Below are 19,968 nucleotides of genomic sequence, written 5' to 3'. Positions count from 1 at the left end.
ATAGTTACTATATTTCGGCGCGATCGAAAACGTAATTCGTCGGCTTTAATCTTTTCTTTTAACGTTTGGAAAAATGACTTGGACCGGAGGAGACACGGTTTTATCTTTTCGGAAATTTTATTTATCCGTTAAATGTATGAATAATTCCATTTTATCGTCGTCGGCCCGATTCGATTCCGGTTGATCGACTTTTTATTTAATCGCTTTGATGTTTTTATCCGGATTCGGCCGGCTTTCCGCCGTTCTCGCGTCCTACTCCGTTACGTCGGCCGAAAGCGCTATACGCAATTACATTCGAACGGCTAACCACTTCTTAAATGTAATTAACTTTCTTAATGCGTAGAGTTTATAAAATAATAGAATTAATAAAAGTAAGTAAATAATAAATAAATGTAATGATTTTTAGAAGCGGAGATATATATATATATATTTATGAAAATTTTCATTCGAAAATTCTTAGGTAAATAATAGGATTTTTTATCGATGGAATATGTGACGATTGATATTTTGTCCTCGAAAATAAACCTTTTTTTTTATCTATTTAGTTTTTCCTTTTCGGGAGGACTTACTAAAGACTTCGTTCTCTCTATAAAAAACTTCTAAACATCCGATGCATTTGCAAATAATTTTTTTTCTCTTCCTCTTCTTTCTCCTCCTCTTCTCTTTCTTTTCATTTGTTAACAACCTGTTGTTTTCGGAATGTCCGATTCACCTAGATTTTCCATTCAAAGCGCAATCCCAACGATGCGATCGGGATATATATTCGACATTTTTCAGAACAGTGGCCGTTTGATTCTTTTCAAATTATTTTTTTTGTATGGAATTTTTTCTTATTTAAAGACACTTCTATGGTATTTAAATGAACCTACGCCGTTTTTATTCTCTATGTATGTATGCATGTATGTATGTATATATCTATATATATATATAATTGAATATTATAAAGACGGTTGAGTGGAGGGTCGCTTTAAATTTACTATTGACGAATGCAAAAAGTTATTTTTGAACGATGGCATTAATAATAATAATAAATCTAATGCTATTAATTTGCGATTTGATTTTTTTTTCGTTTGGATTTTTCTTTCTATTAATATTTTTAAAAATTAATTATTATTATAGGAGATTGTATATCCGGAGTTTTCTTTGTTGTAATTATAACGGAGATTCTCTTATAAAAATGAAATATAAGGAAAGATTCGAAGTAATTTAACCGATATAAGAATTTCTATTTTTAATTTTTTCGAAGGAAATTTAATCTCTTTAACATTAAAATTATTGGAGAGCTTAAATTATGGACTAGATGGGTTTACGTAGCCTTCTTTTTGCAAAACTCGAAATCGTTTTCTCTTATTATCTGTCGAAAGAAACAGTTCGATAATAAAAATAAAGTAGATGAAAAGTAATTAACGTTTTATATAAGTATCTTTATTATTTTTAGTGAAATATATTTAATTTATTCTTTTGAAAAATGTGTATCGCGTGTTAAAATTCCAATTGTTTGATTATAGGACGATATACCAAACGCACACGACTCCTTATAAGCCGCCGTTAATCGAGTGATAACTTGTTTCGGTTTGCCACATTAGGGTAACCGAGATCGATCCTTCGCGTCATTCTATATACGGCCAGTGAGGGGCCAACTCGTTTAGTTAACTGCGCTAATCCGGCCCACGTTGCTTACCTCGAGTGGAGGAAAATGCTTGCCGGAATCTATCCGTAACTGCATTTCTCAATTTTTACTCATTAATAATAAACCAAATATATTTTGTATTCCATTTAAGTCGAAGTAATGCTTTATAAAGTTTTTAAAAAGCATTACTTAAATAAAGATCGAGACGTTGTCTCGACCCGTTCGAGTTTTATATATCGATACAATGTCCTCGATATAAGAATTCGCAGTTTTCCACACCTATAGAGCGGAATTCGTATTAAGCGAAAGACGTCATTTTCATCCGAATCAATAATCCCCATCTAAGTCAATAAATTTCAGAAACTCCGGTGTGATTAATGTAACTCGTAAGCCCGAAGACACGAAATTATCGGCTCGAATAAAGAGGCTATTAAATTCGCAAGAAAGTAAGCTTATAAATATTTATGTAAATAAATAGATAGGATTCAATATGTCCATTCTCCTCCATTAGTTGTATAACTGATCATCGCGATGCGATAGGTTTCGTCGAGCTTTTAGGATCCGTACTTTCATTTTATAGAAATATTTCACGCAGGATACGGTATGTTTTGACGGTTTATTTTTATGTATTACGCCACGTGTTTATTAATCCGTAGATCTTTAATCAAATTCGAGTCATCCTTACTACAATACCTTCGGTCGTTTCGTATAGGGATTTCCAGACGTGGCCGAAAATTTACTTAGGGATTAATTAATAACATCGTGTTTATTCTTTCGGCTTATACGTATTATTAATTGGGATTTAATTGTGTGAAATGTACGAACTATTACGAGCCGTTAATTTACAAATATCGATAATCTTTCGGTTATTCGCTTTCGGAAAATAGATTTTATCGATCTTTTTATAGCCGTTTAGTATTTTTATTTGTGGCGATTTTAAGGCGATTCGCGGTTAATTCGTCTATCTTCGTGATACGAGATGTTAATTAAGCTCTTAAGTAAAATTGATTGCTTTCAAATTATAATTATCTTTTTCGATGATATAAAATAGATGCGACAAACACACGCCAACATTCCGCTCTCTCGGCATAAATTTTCGTGCCGGAGTTCCGAGATTTTCTCGATATTTTCCTCGGATATCGCAGAATTTCCGAGCGAGTTTTAACCGTATTATTTCGAAATAATTTGCGAAGTAAAATGCAAAATTTCGCGGATAATTTACCAATCTCGACGTAGAGAATATTTAAAATAGCTTTAATATTTGAATTGTGTTTATTTCTCCCTATATATATATTCTATATTCGTAAGTAGTACCGAGTAGGATCGAAAGAAAAACCGCATCTTTAATAATAAAAATAAATCGAGAAACTTGGGTTAGAAAATAAAGAAAAAGTTAAATAAATATATATTCTAGGTAATTGAATTTGAGTATTTTAAATTGGAAAAAATAAGCGAAGGTTTTTTTTTGCAATAAGTGTTTTTATTTAACTTAGTATTGGATTTATAGTATGTGGAATTCGGATCAAATAGGGAAAAATAAAATTTTTTTATCCCGTTTTATTTTTGCTTTGTTTTGTTTCTTTCGCACTTTCTTTACCGATAGAAAAAAATACTATATTTCATATTTACAGCGCTTAAAATTTTCCTTACGAGGATATATACATATATATATGTAGTGAGCACGATTGGAAAACGAATATAAAAGAGTTTGTATACATAAATTTCCCCTTAGGGTATTTATCGAGAAAAAGATTACCATTTATAGGTTTTGGAAAGAAATGCGAATTTTTTATTTTTTTCAAACTCCCGTCTTAAAAATGTATTTAATTCATTCTCGTCGGTGTATTTAAACTTTTAAACATTCGATACCGTCGTAATTAGTAATAATAAAAAACCAGATAAATTAATAACCGAATATTTAAAGTTGTTATTTAAAATGAATTTACTTCGTTATAATTTAAAATTTCTTTTTTCGAAAATTAAAACCGGTTAATTCTAAAGGCTCGAATATTTTGTGTAAGTTAATAAACAAATTTAACAAATACTTTTAAGTAGACGAATCGTACGGTACGTCTTAAATAATTGACGAGTTCGATAACGCCGATGATTTTTCGTTAATTATAAGCTTTATTTAAATCGATATTTGACGCGTTATTTCTAAAGTCGGTCCGAATTCGAGTTCGGACCAACGTTTTATTTTGGTTAAATTTTATCGACGATTACCGCCAACCGCGTTAGCTAAGAATTTAAAACGCGCCTCTGCTCGTAAGAAGGGATTTTCGGCGGGAGGAAATTGGATGGTAATTAGAAATAAATACGGGTTTAAAAGAATTTAGGAGTAAAAACGTTAATAGCGTATTTGAAATAAAGTACAATTAACGGGAAAGATTATATAAAATCGTTGTTTCGTGGATCCTTTCGAGAAGTGACTAACAAAATATTTCGAATTCGAGATGGACTCCGACTTATAAAAAGAAATCCGGCGACGGGTCGCGTATCTTTTCCGACGAAAGTTAAAAGTGTGTGTGGCGCCATCCGTTATCGTGTTTTATTTTAAAAACTTTTAAATTTTATAAAATGGCAAATCTCTTAATTTTTGAGGACGGGGATAAGTTTTATAAAAAAACTGTAAATGTTAATAAGTAAAATCTTCGTTCCGATTTCGCTCCGGATAATTACGACACGCGATTCCCCTCTATCTTCCCGTCCCTCGACCTTTAACCACCAAAATCCGATAGCGTCGATTTCCCTAAATCGCAAACCTCTCTGCAAAATTTCTGAAATTTTCGACAAAAAGCGCGGGAGTTATTAAATTTCAAATTGGGCAAACAAAATCGTCTTACCCGCGCGCGCACTAACATCTATACGTAGAGGGGAAAAAACCCAACTTTCTTTCGCATTTCTCGACGTTCGAAGGTCCCCCGAGTCCAAAAACGTATAATCTCGGGGTTCGTTTTTTGTTCGATCGCCATACTTTCCCTCGGTTGTATATAACATCCGGCAAAGTAAAAAAAAAAGGACTTTTCGGGAAAAATGTATAATAATTAGAAGTAAATATGATTTAAAAGAATTTTTTAAGTAAAAGATTTATAATATTTTATTGTAAAATACAGTTAATAAAAATATAGAGGAAATACTATAAAATTTTTATTACGTAGTTATTTTTGAAAATTGACAGAGACTATCCCGAATTTAAGAGGCGCCGCGATTGTAAGTTCGAAAATACGCGAAAAAATACTTACTGAAATTCGGCCGCGAAGGAAAGTAAAATCTTATTAATTGTAGAGTATTATAAATGATTTACGGCAATTCAAAATTAGTTTATTCGAAGTTGCGTTACGTAAATATCGTATAATGCCCAAACTTCTATACTATAATAACCGAATTATACACTAGGCCACGCAATCGTACCAAACGAAGTATTGTACGTTATCGCTATTAAATTGTTTTCTCGGCTATCCAAATATGGCTCCGACATTAAATGCCTTTCACGCCGTACGCTATATTTTTATGTAGTAGTAACGAAAGACATAAATAAAATGTTAATCTTACGTAATAAATCTCGTTACGCGTAACTTTTATTAACTCTACGGTTTATAAAAATTTTAGTTTTTTCCCACCTCTTTTTAATTAGTTTAAGATTGCATTTTGGAAAACGAAAATAAAATAGTAGTAAAATTATTTTTATAAAAAAAAATTAAAGCGTATTCCGTACAACTTATTATTTACTTATAATTTTAATTTAAAAGCGATAGTAAAAAACGCAAAATTTAATGTCTGCGAAGGTTACGTCGCTCCTCCGCAGTTCTTGTTTATGAATTTTATATCCACCATATTAATTAAATTTCCTATACTTTATTAAATTATAATAGAAATTATCTTGTTAAAATAAATAACGATAGTTTTAAAACGAAATGAAATTCTGTCGGAAAATTACAATTTCGACTTATTATTTTGTTTTTATCCGAATGCTAGCTCCTTATAAATAGTTCTATAACGATCGAACAACATTCCTTACGAAATTTTATTTAAATTTCGTGATTTAATTTTACAAATGCGCGCTAACACTTTTAATTTTCAAATATTTTTGATTCGGATAAAATGCTACATTCTCGGATCTTTGGAATATTTTGTGCTTCGCCGGGCGTGCCGATTCGTTTCGTTCGATGTAGATTACGATCACTTATAAGCGATATCTTGTCTCAAACTTTATGTAAAAGACCGTCTCGATAATTATGATTTACGCTATTAATTATAGAGAGAATTGATTTAGGTGAATAGTTTTAGTTCGCTTTCGTTATAATTGATGTATATCGATTTTCTCATCGATTGAAAACATTTTTTGTAACGAAGACGCTTTGTTTTTATCGCACGACCTCGTAACGCTGTCTCGGTGCAGAGTTTTTCTCTTCTCTAGATTCCTTTTTTCTTCCGATTTTAGATAGGGCATATTTACACCCGCAGCGTAAACCACAAAACATCATTTATTAAGTCGGTCACTCGAATCCTTCGTTTCTTTATTAAATCACCCATTCGAAATACTTCGCTACGACGGAATTTTAATGGTAATTTAACGGTATCTTTAAATTTGCGTGTTAAAATATTGCTTTTACAACACCATTTCAAACTAGTGTTTGGTGTATTGCCGGCGACGTTCTCGTCCAGTCTTTGTTTCGTCGAATAATCTTAATCTTTTGTTTTTAATTCGCATTTATTACTTTTCTCGCGAGTAAAAAAGCGTGTTTTAATGCCGGTCGAGTGAAATATTATCTACTTTCTCGCGTGCAACTTTACGCTCGTGGCTTTGGAGCACCCCAAATAATAATCCCGTTAAAAGATGACAGTCACAAACATTCGCGAACGAAGCTGGTTTCGAACTCGCGATTTGGCTAACTGGGAACCGCGTCTTAACACATTTGGCATTATTTCTATTACAATAGTGTTTTAGTAAACGGAACGTGTTGCGGGTATCGCGCGAGGAGGAAAAAAAAAAAGCTCGTTATAGACCGTAAGATCGTAATGTACAGTACAGTACTATAAGATCGACTTCGGTTTTTCCTATTACCGTGGACTTCGCCAGCAACGTTGGACGGTCGGCACGAACGAGGGATTTAGTATATAAAAACTGAGTAATCGGAATTGGTCTTCTGTCCGTAATTCTGTCGACGTTCGTATAGTAAAATATACTGTTTATAATTATTTGATTTATATATAAATTTTTTTTAAAAATGTTTAAAATTTAAGAATTTGCAAAAATTAAAATGTGAGAATCTGTTTTTTAGTTTTGATTTTAAAAATTCGGTATTGTTTTATGATAAATAAATTAGACATTATAGTATTATTATACCTCGTTGAAATAACACGAAATAAATTTCGAAATAATTATAAAAAGAAAGTTATAGATGTAAGACTTAGCTTACTTATAAATAAAATTTCGTATTTTCTTAATTTCGCCCGTAATTTCTGTTTAAAATGAACAGATACGTTTATTTTTAAACACGTTGTTATATTCGTTATCCGCTAAGCAATATAAAGTTGAGCTAAGAAGGACGGTGCCTTTTCGTGTACTCGTAGTAAGGCCAAAGTGTAAATGTTCGAATTTCGTGGTAACGTGAATTTGGTTCTTTCTGTAAGCTTAAATGAATTTGCAAAGATTAAATTTGAAAATGATAATATTTACCACAGTTGCCGAACAATGCGCTCTCTGTTCTCGTGTAAGAATACGTTTTTAAATTTAAAAAGTCGATATTTTAGCATCTTTCTTTTATTGTCGTTTCGGTGTAAAATGTAACTTTACTTAACTCGAGGAAAACGTTTCGCAAAAGTGTCGAATATTCAAAATATGCCGAAATTTCGTCCCGTCCTCGATAATTTATTTTTCGTATTTTTTGTTCTAGTTGTATTGCATTTTGGATCTTTTCGGTGATAGAAATTCGAGAATTTTAAGCGAATTTGTATACGTTTGAATTATACATTTATTTCGTCAAGATACGTATTATAAATCGTAGATTATTTTGTTTTATCGCAATGAAATGAAAGAGGACAACTATTTAGAAATATTTTTCATTTCTACAGAATTAAATAAGTTGTTTCTCAATTGCGCTTTCGTGCGGAAGAAAATATTTCATTATTTTATTTAGTACGTTTGTAGTATCGTAAACGTTTCTAACATATATTACGAGTATTGTTGAATAAACTAGATCTTATTATTAAGAGGACTAAATTAATTCGTTTCTTAATCTTCTTATTAAATTTATAGTATCCTTAATATTTTAAATTGCTTCCGCTTAACCGAGTAAATAAAATAATTCGCTAATGTTTTGTATTGCAAAATTAAAATCCTATTTGTGTAAAATTTAGAATACTTCGTAACAAAACAATTTGGTTTTTCCTTCTTAGCTCATTTCTCTTTATACTCGTAAAAATATATTTAACTTAATTACTTTTTTATAATTTACAATAAATATAATAATTTATATAACGCGTATTTGAAAAAACCTTGTTCCCTTTATAACATTAACGTAACGAAACGAAATTAATATTATAACTTAGGAGTTAATTTTTAAGGCACTGCTTCGCGAATTTTGCATTTTGCATTAAATTTCAAATTTGAGTTTTGATATATTGCAGTTTTCTTTATATGTGTATAATTTTAAAATTTAGCAAGAAGTCTCCGGTACCTCAGACGAGTTAACATCTCAGGAACCATCTGCGGGCACCACCACACCCACTAGCAGTGCGTCGCCCGCAGTACCCAGCACAACGTCTAACAGCACCGGCAGCAACAATATTCGCTGTACAACACCCGGTTTAAGAACCCGTGCGACTCCACCAACATCTCAAAGTCAGGGACAGTCACCTCTAAGGCCAGCACCTTCACCTACTGGTTCATCCATCTCTCCATCCATTTCACCAGCCATTGGTAAGTCCGGTATTAAACCGTTTCTCGAGTTATCCAAACCGACCGAAGCGTAACTGCTCGAGAAGTTCGCCAAGTTCGGTGGTAGATTACAATTCGCACCCACCTACGAAAATTACGACAATCGCTTCGAGTGGAGAATGCGATATTCACGCGTAACGAGTTATAACAGAACAAAACAGTAAGAATTAAGAATTTTTCGGTAAATTTAAAGTAAACGACTAGGTGTATTTATTTTACTTGGCAATATTTCGATAAGAATTTTGCCGTCGTTCCGATTAGAGAGCGAAATTTTTTCAAGTTTAAAATAACGTTATCTTCTTCGTGTTTTCCTCCTTGTTAGATTAATCTTTTAATTAAACCGTTTTACTCTCGACATTTTATCAATTTTACTATAGATATTAAGTAATTTTCTTTTTTTTTAACCAGAAAAAACTGTACGAATTTGATCTACAATAATAAAGTAAAACATCGAATAATTAGAACTTTTTTAAAATACATATTTAACTTTCGAACTTAAAGTTTGTTGATAGAAACATATCCAATCACCGCCGCAATATTCTCCTTGTTTCCGCACTCTCTTGACACGTGGAGTCCGCGAGCAGTAGCCACTGGGGCGGGCAGCGAGCGATTAAACCGTCTTCGAGCATGATTAATGGTAGGTTAATGGTACGATCCGATGTCGTCATTACTAGCCGGGGGAGCCGGAGGGGTGTAGACGGATCACCTGTCATCAATTGGGGTGGCACCCGACAGTTTGTATACGGCAGACTTAATAGAGAACCCCCTCCTTCGAACTCGTAAATCTCCATCACTCGGCCTTTGGTAGGTATTTTTTGTCGTACGCTTTCTCTCTCCTTAAGATCACACGACGGAAATCCCTAGCACGTGGTTATTCGGATGAGTCGATTTCCGACTCCGCCCGTAAGAATAGTCGAGAGTCTATAACCTACTTCCTGGATTAGAATCGACAATTATTCGGCTTGACGAAAGTTTTGTCGAGAGTGGATTATTTTTGCGGGCGACGAATTAAATGATTTTCCCGGTATCAATTTTAGAGTATGCCAGTTTGAAATTTTGAATTTTAAAAATAACGAGCGCTAAAATTAATACAAAAGTGCCCTTTATTCCCTCCGTGTTTATTTTATTGGCGATTTTCGAGTGCGGAGAGAAATATGACTAATTTATTGAACATATGCAAATTTAATTGGTTGCATTAAATTTTAAGTGTTTGTAAATTTTATATCGTTTTAAAATGTATTTATTATTTCTAAAATGAAATAATCATAAAACAAAATTGATTTATTCATTTTAATTTCTATTAATGAGTTGATTAATTTTAATTTTTTTAAACGTATTTTCAATTATTACTGTTTAAATTAAAATTTAATTTTGCTTTACAATTAAAATTTTACGGTAAATTAACGAGAGGATTAAATTAATAAATCGGTTTGTTTGGTGATTATTTTAACATGTTAATAAATGTAAATTATTTAAGTTTAATTGTAATGAGTAAATATTTGTTTTGATACGATATTTGATCTTTTAATATAATAATGAATTTAATAGGAATCCTTCGAATAACGAAAATGTTTCGTATCGTTTCGAACGTATAAAAATAATGAATTTATTTGGTAATGTATTTTAGGTCAACAGCAGAACATTCCCATGCCCCCGAGGCCTGCGTCGAGCCAGTCGGATTCTAATGCACAAAACCAGATGAATCAATCTTCGATGGCAGCACAGGGTATGGAAAATTTAAATACGTTCCGTTTAATGATTTAATCTTATAAAATTAATATGCCGCCACGTAGCTTGCGTTTTTACGGATATATTCTTTGTCTTGGTTTCCGCCGCCAAACGATAAAATTTGTCGTCTCCGATTACGCACAAATTGTTTTCTGAAATTTTTATTAAATGTATATTTATATAACGTATTAAATAAAATTAATATAAAATTACAGTTTTTCGATTAATAAAGAATATTTAGTAATTAAAATTTTAAAACGTATTTTTTGAGTCGATGTTGATTTATTTTGATATTTATTTCACTGGTTTGTTTTGTACTTGCAGTAAAACTGAAAATGTTGCTATTACAAAGCAACGTTTTCAGTTTCTACTGCAAGTTATAATATAATAATTGATTAGAATATTAAATGAATACTATTAATAATCTATTAGATCTTAAGTTTTTATAATAATTTTCAATCGTGACAGTTTTTACCTAACAATTATTCACGTAATAACAAATTTGTAATGTTACGTATATATAACTGAAAATTTATTATTATTATTATTATGTTGGGTTAAGTGAGATATACTCTGTTAACACCGGTGGCCGTGTACTGTGCCGGACCAAAGTCCGGGCATGGTAACCAAAACGGAAATTAAAGAAGTGTATCGGTGCGTGTGTCTGTATTCGGGAATTTCCTCAGAATATGACGTGTATTCGATATAGTGCCCTTCTGTAGTGTGATGTATGTGTTTCTATTCGATTGTAATGTGCCCAGGCTTTTGTGTAGTGTGTGTGGTATGACGCCTGTAGAAGAGAGAACGACAGGTACGATAAGCACCCTGTCCATCCTCCGCAGATGCCTTATTTCCTGGGCGAGTTCTGTGTACTTGCTAATTTTTTCGGTGCGTGCGTTTTGTATATTGTGAGTGTTTGGAATGGATATGTCTATAATGTATGTGATTTTATTGTGTTTGTCAATGAGTGTGATGTCTGGTCTGTTGTGGTAAATTGTTTTATCTGTGATTATTTCTCTGTCGTAGTACATTTTGTGCGTGTTGTTTTCCAATACTGTCTGTGGAATGTATTTGTAGTATGGTTCGTGGATGTCTACTAATTTGTGTTTCTTTGCAAGCTCTTGGTGTATTATATTTGCTACTTGGTTATGTCTGTGTAAATAATCTGTCTGTGCCAAGAGCTTGCAACCAGAGGTGATGTGTTGTATAGTTTCTGGCATGATGTGACATTTTCTGCATGTGTCATTTGTGAGTGTTGCATCTTTGAGTATGTGTTTTCTGTAGTTTTTAGTATTTATGACCTGATCCTGTATGGCGATCATGAATCCTTCCGTCTCCCCAAAGAGGCATCCCCGAGCTAACCGGCCGTTTGACGCAGTTTTGTCATCAAAATCCTGGGCCAGATCGTAAGGATGCCTGCCATGGAGTGCCTTTCGAGCCCACGATTGCTTAACGGTGTCTATGCTTTTTATATGTTGTGTTGTGTCCATATGATGTGAGTGTAAGTTTAATGGTGTGTTATTCGAGTCTGCCAGAGTTACTGCTTTATGTAATTGTGATGTTTCTTGTTTTGTAGAAAAACTCTCGCAATGACTGTATTTGTTTGTAGTGAAGGTTAACTATGTCAATCAGGCCACGTCCGCCATCTTTACGTGGAAGGGTTAATTTTTCTGTGGCGGATTTAGGATGATGTTGTTTATGCTTAGTAAGTGTTGTTCTTGTTTTCCTTTGGAGTTGCTCGAGATCTGTGTGAGTCCAATGTATAACTCCAAAAGAATATGTGAGTACTGGGATGACATATGTGTTTATTGCTTTAACTGTGTGTTTTGCATTTAACTCTGTTCTGAGAATAGCATTTAACCTACTTTGGTATTCTTTAATTAATCTTTGCTTTATTTGTGCATGTTCTGTTAGTTTGACCTGTTGGAATCCTAAATACTTGTAGAACTCGCCCTCTTCCACGGATTCAATAATGTCTCCATTTCCAAGTGCAAAATCTTCTTTCTTCAGGATTCCTTTTTCTATGTGAAGTGTTTTGCATTTATCTAGGCCAAATTCCATTTGTATGTCCTTGGTGTATGAATGTGTGATTTGTAGGAGTTGATGAAGTTGTTTTTGTGTGGATGCATAAAGTTTTATGTCATCCATGTACATGAGATGTGACAGTGTAAACTGTGTTGTTTTTTGTGTCTGATATTGTAAGCCATATTGTGTGTTGTTTAACATGTTGGATAATGGATTCAAGGCTAGGCAGAACCAGAGAGGACTCAAGGAATCTCCTTGAAAAATTCCTCGCCTAATAAAAATTTGGTTTGTTTGTATGGAAGTGTTATGAACCCTGAGATGTAGTGTTGTTCTCCAGTGCTGCATAGTGTTTTGGAAGAATGTAATGAGTGATGAGATGTATTTTGTACATGTGTAGAATATGTAGCAGCCAACTGTGTGGAACACTGTCGAATGCTTTTCTGTAGTCTATATATGCCATGTGTATGTTTCTGTGTTGTTTGTGTGCTTGCCGTAGAATGACTGAATCTATGAGTAACTGTTCTTTGCATCCCTTGTGATTTCTACGGCAACCTTTTTGTTGTTCTGTTAGAATGTCGTGTTCTTCAACATGTTTGTATATTTTGTTTGCGATACAGGATGTCAATAATTTGTAGAGTGTTGGAAGACATGTAATTGGTCTGTATTGTGTGGGGTCTGTGGTATTGTTGTTTTTAGGTTTCATGTAGGTGATGCCCTGAGTAAGAAAATTTGGCATGTCTTGTGGATTGATGATGATGTGTGTTAGGTGTTTAGCTAGTTCCTGGTGCAGTGATGTAAACTTTTTGTACCAGAAATTGTGAATGTTGTCTACACCAGGTGTCTTCCAGTTGTGTGTTCTGTTAACAGTGTATTGGAAATCATGTATGCTTATTTCAACACAGGGCATAGTTGGTATGTTGTGTAAGTTTCTGTTCTCCTCCTCGATCCAGCCTGCTTCAGCATTGTGCGTGACAGCACTGGACCAAAGAGAAGACCAATATGTTGTGAGTTCTTCTTCTGTTGGTGTGCCACTGTGCTGTGTATCAGTGTTTGCTTTGTTATTAATTTGTCTGTAAAAGAGTTTTTCATTGTTTGTAAATAATTTATTTTGTTGTTTTCGTAGTGTACATGTTTTGTATCGTTTGAGTCTACGTGCTTTGGCAGCAAGTTTTTGTTTTAGTGTATCAATGTATTCTGTAATGTGTGTGTTGTGATGTTCATGTTTTGTGTGTGTTTTTATTTTCTTGAAAATGTTTTTGAGCTGTTTCCTTAATTTGGGTGTTATGTTGTTTTTAGCGTATTGTGTCAGCCTGCCTAATTGCTGTCTAATGTCATTTATTTGTGTTTCTATTCTTCTCTGCCAGGCAGGTTTGTGATAGAATTGTGTTTTCTGTGTATTTGTCTGTGATTGTACTTTCAGTCCATGTTGTGTCACTACTGTGACTGCCCCAGCATAAACTAATGTATGAATGTCTGAGAGTGTAGAAATTGAATGAATGTAGTGTGGTAGTAAGTGAGTGTTTACATAATTTAGTGTTTTTCCTACTTCCTTCGACGTGTTGATTTTTGGTATTCGTGGTCTTTGTGTGGGATCTGTGCCTGTATATTTAGTGAGTGTTTCCTGAAATATAAGTGAGAGCGTATTAACTAAATCCATGTCTATGTTATCAGTGATGGATGAGGAAGTGTCTGTAGTATCATTAGTGGTAATTGTTGTATGTGTGTTATTATCAATGCTTGTTGCTGGATTATCCTGACAGGTTACATGATCTTCATTAATGTTAGATGTTTCTGTCTGTTGATGTATTTGATCAGCAACCTGTTGTTTGATAAGTTCAAGTGTTGTTTGTGGAATAAGGTTGTTGTGTATAATTGTTCTTTTTTGAACAACAACCCTTTGTTCGGTAACAGTGAGGTGAGGATATTGTTGTGTGAATTTATGGTGTAGTTGTTGTCTGTATGCTGTCATGTTTGTTTCAAGTTTTGTGATGGTGTAATAAGTACGGATGATAAACTCATTCATTTCTACCGTTCATTTCATCCGTTGGCGTGGTTTTCCAGCCTTTGTGGTCTGTGGATGTATTGCCACAGAAACACCAAGGCTGGGTTGATTCCTCGCATCTGTTGAGGGCATTGCAGTAGCCATGCTTGGGCCGGTGCTGCTTTCGCCACCGGTAACCAAGGGAGACTGTGGCCTATTTTTCGAACGTGAGCCTCTGCCTAACCCACGAACGCGGACCTTGTTAACCCGGGCGACGTCCGAGCCGGTATCACACTTTGATCTAGTTATTACCATAATAAATATCACCACAGAATGTGGGTGTGGTCACTCTTAGCTTCATTTCTCCCCATAGACCTTACTGGCATGGGTGTCCCTACCAGGAGCTTGTGCTCCAGCCTGCATTGCCCTATGGATCAGTAAAATTACTGGGCTTTCCCACCACGACCAGGTGGTGATTATGGGAGAGTTATTATTATTATTATTATTATTATGGCATTATCTTCATTTCATTATTGAAGTATTTAATGCTTATAGTCAGTTTCTTCTTTAATAGTTTGTACTTTTTTATTTAATTATTTGAAATATTATTTTTCTGTTTTCGTACAATGGAAAGAAAATTTTTATGCGTGTCGTTTTTAGCACGTATTTCAATATATCCGGCATAGCTAACGAAAAATATTAATGTAGAAATGGAATGTAAATATGTTAGATTACTGTTGTGATACTAGTGCACCGTAGATTTAAACGTCGGCGATGTAGAATGCTTACGTTCCATTTTACGTTAATTTTTTTTGTTGCATAAATCGGAACTAACGAAAAACATTAAAAGTGATATGCGGAGAAAATTTTCTTTGCGTACAAACTCGCTATATTATTTTAAAAAGCTTTTATTGATAAAAGTTTGTCGATGGTACCGTACGTAATTTTAACAAACATAACTCTTATATAAGAATGCTAATTTGTACAGTCTTTTTTACACATCAAAAAGTTTATTTATATTAAACTATTTTTTATTGCCTAAAAACATTAAATTTTTAAAATTTTTATTCCACTTTTTTATCATTATTTTTTTAATGGTTGTATTAATTTTTTGTAGGTTTAGTTTAAATTATTTTGTATATAAGACATTTTTAATAATAATGTAAGAGGAAAAGTGCAAGAAATGTATTATATGAATTAAAGTCTAATTGATTTTGAACTAAAGGTTATTTTTAAAGCAAATAAAATATGTGAAAAATGAAATTTATATGAAATCAAAGTGAAACTAACTTTGATTCATATAAATTTCAATTTTTCACAAATTGTATTCGCTTGAAGTTAATTAATGTAAGGTTATTTTAACTTGTTTAAACTCTGTTATTTTAATCCTTGAAGCCTGTATTCAAAACTTCAAAATGCATATTTTGGCATTACTTCCAAAACCATTTACCAATCTTGGCACAAGCATTTAAGTTAAATGTAATGACATTACTCATTTATAAAATTTAAAATGTTTGATTCTTTTTATTTGATGTTTGAAATTTTAAGAACGTTAGAAATCTTATACGATATTCTTTACCGATTATCAAAATGTGAATCGCTTCCATTTTTATGCTATGGCTCCGATATATAACGATATACTGTATAACTTTTGCATAATGTCGTCTCGACTTAATTCCTTTATTACGCTTAATCTTATTTTTGCTTTATATATGTATCCAAAAGCTTAAATATGATACATTAAAGATTGTAAATTTTTTAAAAATTTTTATCAAATGAAATTGTCGTCGAACGAACTATAAAAGTGTCCTCTTTTGTCGTCCCTTCGAACGCCATTGGAAAATAACAATTTTACACTTTTACAAGAGGACGCTTTCACGGTTTGTCCAATGAAAATTTTGTTTGTAAATTTTTTAAAATTCCCGGCTAATAACCTTTTTTTGAAAATTAAAGATTGAATTTCTCTTATTGTGTAATTAGATGTCTTGAAAAATAAAATTATTTAACTTTACTGATCTTAAGTTATGCATACTTTGATTTTATATTTGCTTTTGATTATTTAGTTAAAATATTTTTTGATTGTCATAAACTAAAACTATTTCAGTATAATTATAAGTTTGGTTTATTTAGACAAAAAAAAACAAAAAATCAATACAATTCAATACACAAATATAAATGAATATTGGTATAAATTTCAGTTAATTAATATGAATTTGAAAGAAATTTATTTAAGATTTTTAATACTGAATCTAAATGCTAAATCTATGCTAATGGAAATGAATTTTTTAGGACTTCATTAAAAGTGACAAAAATTATATAAAGAATTTTTTAAACTAATTATTGTAGATGAAGATATGATCTGTAAATGTCTTGTTTGGAGGACTAATTAAATAATTACTAAAGAAGAATTTTAAACTGTTTACTGTAAAATCATATCAGTGAACAATAATAATTTTTAATTAGTTTAAAATATTTTATATTTATATTGATACAATAAAGGTTTCATATTGATGTAAAAATGTCCAAATTACTTCAAAAAATATCTTTTCTGTTATGTATACACAAATGAAAACAAATATAAAATGAAATATAGAATATAATTGATGAATATGTAATACTATAATGCAGCAGACTTTGTGTGGTTAATAGTTTAAGTATCATAGCTATATTTATCAAGTACTTTTATTTTGTAATTTAACTTTTTACATTTTTTCTAGTTTCAATCAAAAAGAATTTTTTAATGAAATAAATAAATAAATATATATATATATATATTATATATATATATATATTTATTTATTTATTTATGATGTTACTAATGATTTTTATGGAATATATATATTCCATAAAAATCATTAGTAACATGAATGTTTTTAAAAGTTTTATTTTATAGAATACTTTAAAATAACATTATAAGTTTGAAGTAACATTAGTTACAATCACCTAGAATAAATATGTAAAGTATTCTTAGTCAATGCTGTTGAGAAAAGACTTAGCAGTTCAAACGCAACCAAATATTTGGTATGGTGACATTTTAGGGCATACGTAAGACATTTCTGTAAAGAAAGAAAAAATTACTATTAAATCTCACCAGTATGGCACTTATGGTGCTTTGGATCCAAAAATTTGTAAGATTTTTGGTTATGGGAACATTATTGAAGACATGTTACCAATTTGGCAGTCTTGAAGGACTGTATCACACTACATGTGATAAGCATCATAGAGGATCAATTACAGTTGGTTGTTGTACACACTGTTCATTACCTTCAGGTTTTACACCTTCTGATAGAGATACATTGAACAGTATTCCTTGCATCACTAAGGTCTCTGTATAGCATGAGTCTCTTGTTCAAATAAAATGTTTATTGCTTTCAGTACAAAACATATTATAGTGATAAATTTAGTACTAATTTTTACTTTCCTGACTGTATTATATATAACAGAAAGAAAGTATGGCAATTGGTCAAAAAATGATTCCCCAAGATTTTTACATTTTTGGACTTAGGACCTTAAAAACATTGAGAAATGCAAAATATTTGGAGGAATTTTCTATATGTATGAATGTTGGCGTGTATGGGGGACAATTTTGTCACCCACTTTGAAGTTTAATAAATCCTGTCTTTTGTTGAAAATTTCTGAAATTTTGCAGGGAGGTTTGTGTATAAGAGGGATTGATGCCATTAAGTTCTGGTGGTTAAAGGTTAGTTAACTGGGTGGGAGGGAGATAAAGCGGGTTGTGTGTCATATCTCGAGTAGGGTCAGACTTAATGACAATTTTACTTGTTATTAGCATTTACAATTTTTTATAGAACAATTCAAAGTTTGTTTTATAAAAAAATTAAAATCAAAATTAAGCTATTTGCCATTTTATAATAACAATACTTTCCAATGTGATTACCAGTGTTAACGAACACACTCGACGAACCTTTATGTCTGGTAACATTTAAAATTTGTAAAACGAACGTTTTTGGCCTCGCTAGAGGTCTGCTTCGGGTTAAATTGAGAAGGAATTCCAAACATTTAAAATTGTTCGATACCGGGTGTTCTAAGTTTGGAATTCCTTCTCAATTTAACCCGAAGCAGACCTCGAGTAAGGCCGAAAATGTTCGTTTCACGAATTTTAAACATTACCGGACATAAAGGTTTGCCAAAAGTGTTCATTTTACAATAACTAAAAATATAAAAAGTTTTTTAATAAAATATTATAACAGATGGCACCACCAAAATTTTAAATGTTACCAGGAAAGTTAAGCAACTCCTTCCTAGATTTTTTTTAATGAAAGTTTCTTTTGCATGTCTTCAAATGCCAGATAGGTTTGCAATTTAAACTGCTAAATATCTTTGTAGACAGTGTTGAAGAGAGATACTTTAATCATGATTACACAATACATAACATTAGTGTATGTTCTTGTATGATAATATTATATTAAAAATTTTGATTTATTAAATTTTTAGTAATAAAAGAGAACCTTTTTTGAAAAATATATTTAACTTATTAAAATTGTAAATCTTAATTCTCTCATTGAATTTAAAACAAAAAAATTTCACAAATTATACTTTAAAGTTGAAAAATATGAAAGATAATATTCAATTAAAATCATATTACTTTTATAAATATAAAGTAAGAATTCACTCAGTGTAGAATTTTGAAAATAACAACATAAATGACTGGAGAAGAGAATTAATTCTAATGAAAAGTAATTTGCAATAAAAGACGAAAAATGTAGATTGAACTGCATCTCATCAACAATTCAGTTTCTTCATTTTAAGAATGCTGTTCATCTCCATTAATGTGAATTTAAGTGAAAATATTATCTCAAATCTTAATTTTAATGGGAAAATAGAATATAGTTTTGAATTTGCAAATTAAAAGATTTCAATAAATATTACAGTTATTTGATTTTTATTTTAAATTATTTTGATTTTATTTATCAGTTTTTATGCTGTGTTTTAATTATTTAAAAAAGTTACCTATCTCTTTTTGAATGCAAATTAGAAACATTATTATGGTTTCTGAAAATAATTTTTAGCTTTAGCTTATAATGTCTAACAGCTTTTTCAGTTAAAATATAAATAATGTTTTTAAATGACAATATATTTATTAATGTAAATATTATTTGTAATTTTCACATAAATTAAATGATGATATAGCTGACATATTTGTTTAAAATCATCTTATTTTATTATCATCATTATTACTATTACTTTAATATATATCCATACTACTTTTCACATATCTTTATAAATATTGTATGATTAGTATTATATTTCATAACAAATGGTAAAACAGACCAACCACTTAAGAAATAATAAGAATTTATAGCAGTATAAATTCGACAAATTACCACAGACGTTCGGAATTTCAAGTAAAGTATTTGATAACTTAGAATCAGACTGGCAATGTGGTTATATATTAATGATTGAATCAGCTTTCTCCCAATCTATAATTAAGGATCAAAACTTATTAACCCAGTCTATCATTCGTGGTACTTAAAACATTTTAAATATTTGTTTAACTTCAACTATTATAACTGCAAATACTAACATGAATATAGAAAGACTATTAATTCAACTAAATTGTAATAAATATTTGTTGTTAATCAATAATACTTATATAGAATTTACTAAAAACCAATGTTACTGGTGTAACTCTGAAGACTACTC

General features: G+C 31.4%; 1 protein-coding gene across 1 annotated transcript in view; it reads left to right on the top strand.

Moving 5' to 3' along the window:
• The window catches only part of LOC136968654 (trithorax group protein osa-like), a 244,373-nt gene that overhangs the window by 150,165 nt on the left and 74,240 nt on the right, over positions 1-19,968 (top strand). The window contains exons 4-5 of the mRNA XM_067262654.1: positions 8,294-8,552; positions 10,198-10,296. Of these exons, the coding sequence (XP_067118755.1) occupies positions 8,294-8,552; positions 10,198-10,296 (358 nt within the window). The remainder of the gene's footprint in view (positions 1-8,293; positions 8,553-10,197; positions 10,297-19,968) is intronic.

Source organism: Centruroides vittatus, unplaced genomic scaffold (assembly GCF_030686945.1).
Source record: "Centruroides vittatus isolate TY-2023 unplaced genomic scaffold, ASM3068694v2 contig_150, whole genome shotgun sequence".
Classification (NCBI taxonomy): Eukaryota; Metazoa; Arthropoda; class Arachnida; order Scorpiones; family Buthidae; genus Centruroides; species Centruroides vittatus.
The sequence above is the reverse complement of the archived record's forward strand: the minus strand, read 5'-3'. Positions and strand labels throughout refer to the sequence as shown.